This window comes from Gekko japonicus, unplaced genomic scaffold, assembly GCF_001447785.1.
Source record: "Gekko japonicus isolate JY-2015 unplaced genomic scaffold, Gekko_japonicus_V1.1 scaffold731, whole genome shotgun sequence".
In the NCBI taxonomy this organism is placed as follows: domain Eukaryota; kingdom Metazoa; phylum Chordata; class Lepidosauria; order Squamata; family Gekkonidae; genus Gekko; species Gekko japonicus.
In genome coordinates this window covers 785,152-788,078 of record NW_015165851.1, presented here as the reverse complement: position 1 = coordinate 788,078, position 2,927 = coordinate 785,152, and the positions used below count along the sequence as shown (strand labels likewise).

Here is a 2,927-nt window from a genome sequence, read left to right as displayed (position 1 = left end):
CCGCTCCCGTCCCCTCAGTCCCTCCCCTCGCTGCTGCTGCTGCTGCTGGGTCCCTTGTTGTGAGGAGGAGGAGGAGGCGGCGGGCCGCGCCGCATCCCCTCAGACACTCCCTTGTCGGGCCCGGCGGCGGCCCTTCCCCTCACCAAACTGTCACACCCAACAACAACACGCAGCAGAAAAGGCGACCCCGCCGGCGAGCGGGAGCGAGAGCCGGGCCTGCCCTTTCAGCCCAGCGTGCGGCTACCGCTCCCTCGCCTGTGGCGGCGGCGGCGCGGAGGAGGAGGAGGAGGAGGCCAGGCCCCGCTCGCGGCTCATCGCCTCACGGAGCCCGGCCGGCGGAGAAGCGGCGGCGGCGGCTTTCCCGGAGTGAGGCGGAGCATCGAGCCGGCCTCCCTTCCCTTCGCCGCTCCCCGGCGGGCCGACACCGCGCATTGCGCTCGGTCCCCCCCCTCCCTCGTGCGCGCACACCCGCCAGTCACCCGGGTTCACGCACACAAAGCGGCCGCCTGTATAGCATGCCTCCGTGTGTGTGTGAGTGTGCCTGTGCAAGTGGGGCTGTGTGTGCAGAGACGAACGGCAAGAAAGCCGCGAGGACAGCGGCGAGGAAAGGAGGCGAGCGTTTGAGAGAGGGAACTGGGAACGGGCCTGCGCCCTGGAGGGAAGGAAGGTCGCTTCGGGAAAAGGAAGGCGGGCGGGACGCGAGAGGAGACTCATGCCTCGGCGGGGCCCCACAGAGACGTGCTCCTGTACGATGTGGATGCAAAACAGCGGCCATGGAGGGATCCGGATGCCTGATAATGATGAGGCCAAGAGAGGAAGAAGCCGCGCTCGTCTACGGCAGTCAATAAACCAGGAGTGCAGCGACCCCTTCAAGAGGAGCACGGTTTATTCCAGCAGAAGCATTCCTGTCTCAGAGGCACAGAGGGAGGCTTCTGTCAGTCAGCCTTTCCTCACCCACTTTACCGAAATGCACTAAAGGCAGGCAGGCAGGCAGGCAGGCAGGTCTCAGTCAGCCTTTCCTCACCCGCTTTACCGAAATGCACTAAAGGCAGGCAAGCCTACCTCCCATGCCAAGATGGAACCAACCCGGTCCCTCCCGCCTACCTCCCGTGCCAAGATGGAACCAACCCGGTCCCTCCTAAGCGTCGCAAGCGCCAGCAGCAGTCGGCCAGGGGTCGAACTCTTCTCCCTTCAGCCAGCTCCTCTCGTGGTGCAAACGCAAGAATCCGAGGCCATATGGGAAGAAGGTAATTCGCACCTTCTCCCTTCTGGAGTTAAACACCTCTGCAAGACACCTGTCTGACAGGCACATTCGGTTGCTTTCCATAGAGGTGCCAAGTAAAACCATCCCCTCCCCTATTAGAAAAAAAAGTCTTAAAGACCTATCAGTATTATATCTCAACAAGTGCTGCCGCTACTACTTAACACTTATTTAGCACCCACAGCATAATAGGTGCTAAACACCGCATAAGAAACCACCGGGTTCTGCCCAGGGGGCTATTTAGTAGCCCCCCCCCAAGTCAGAATAACCCGCATCTGTGAATAGGCAGTGATAGATCTAACCTCACACAAGCAATCACCTTCCGAGGATCCAAGTCAGGCATTCAAGGGCCAACGTTCCGTAGAGACAGGGGCATATATATGGCCAGCCTTTATAACCAAGGGTTTGTTGGGTGTGGATTCCAGAGCTGTAATCTGTGGGTGTGAACCTACATTTCTGACCTCGTTAGCCCTTTACATTCGCCCCGACGTCAACAAAACCCACGACTCTGCAATACAGTGAGAGGCTGTAGTGCTTTAAAAATATTTTCATCGCAATACATGCACAGATTTAGGCCCCAGCCCCAACCAGACTACATAATACTAGAGAGACAGAACAGGAGGATATGCCATCCATTAAAAGGAATCCATTTAGCGCAATCTCTTTGCAATACCCAGCAAGGATTCTCACCCACACGCCACCATCTCCCACACGCCACCATCTGCAAATGCGAGTGTTTTTAAAAAATCAGCCTCACCTCTCTGTGTGTTATTTATGGAATCCATTTCAGACTACTTGCCCGTAAAACAAGGTGTTGCACGAGCAGACAAAAAGGTACCGACTCCCTGTATGGGTTTGTGGCTAATCCATAGCCCGCTCCCGAAGGCTCATGCCACACGGCCCAGGTGAACGGTGAGAACCCCACGGGAAAGGCGGCGGGTGTGTACCTTCTGCACCGTGGAGCCAGACCATAATTGCCGCCGAGGCCAGAGCTACGACCGCACAGACGCCCCGTCCCCCAATCATCCCTCGGGAAGGGGCGAGGGCTCTCCCGGGCCCTGCTAGCCCGCTCGCTTTCTTACCTAGCCGCCAGGCGGGGCTCATAAGACCGCCTGCCAAGCACAGGGGCCAGCGGCTGACACACACCATCGGCGCCGCTTCCGGATCCAAGCTGTGGCAAAGGCAACGCGCAAGACACGCTCTCCCCGCCTCCAGCGGGAAGCCAATCCTGGCGGGCTTTCTCCTTGATTGACACGATAAAAATAAATAAATGGCTGGGAAGGGGAAAACATTGCTGTGTAGACCAGAGGTCTTCAGGTTAGGGGTGTGAGTGTCAATTTGCATGCTGTGAAAGAGGAGCGAGCTTATTTGGAAAGGCACGGGCCGCGATGGGAGCGAGCGACGCGGAGACCACTCCTGCAGTGCAGTCCTGGAAGTACCCATTGAGTACCGTTGAGGAGGGTTCTAAGTAGACCTGCTTAGGGTGACGCCCGTCAGTGGCTTAGGTTATCCGCTGTCATTTACTTGGAAACCACTCCCATTCATTTCAATGGCATTTATTTCCAAGTGATTTTGTGTAGGATTGCAATGTTAATCTGAGCCAGAGTTCATCCCTGGAACGGGAAAAACCTGTTTAAATGATAATGCAGCCTGGAAGAAGATGAAT

At 57.2% G+C, this 2,927-nt stretch overlaps 1 protein-coding gene across 4 annotated transcripts in view; it reads right to left on the bottom strand.

The window, feature by feature from the left end:
* The window catches only part of CARKD (carbohydrate kinase domain containing), a 24,182-nt gene extending 21,763 nt beyond the window's left edge, over positions 1-2,419 (bottom strand). Inside the window, exon 1 of one of the 4 annotated variants that reach the window (XM_015411118.1) lies at positions 2,209-2,419. In XM_015411118.1, the coding sequence (XP_015266604.1) occupies positions 2,209-2,410 (202 nt within the window). In that variant the 5' untranslated portion in view covers positions 2,411-2,419. Of the gene's footprint in view, positions 1-1,563; positions 1,612-2,018; positions 2,093-2,208 lie in introns of those variants that run through there. The other 3 variants (XM_015411121.1, XM_015411119.1, XM_015411122.1) reach the window with 3 other exon arrangements.
* Positions 2,420-2,927: the final 508 nt, after the last annotated feature.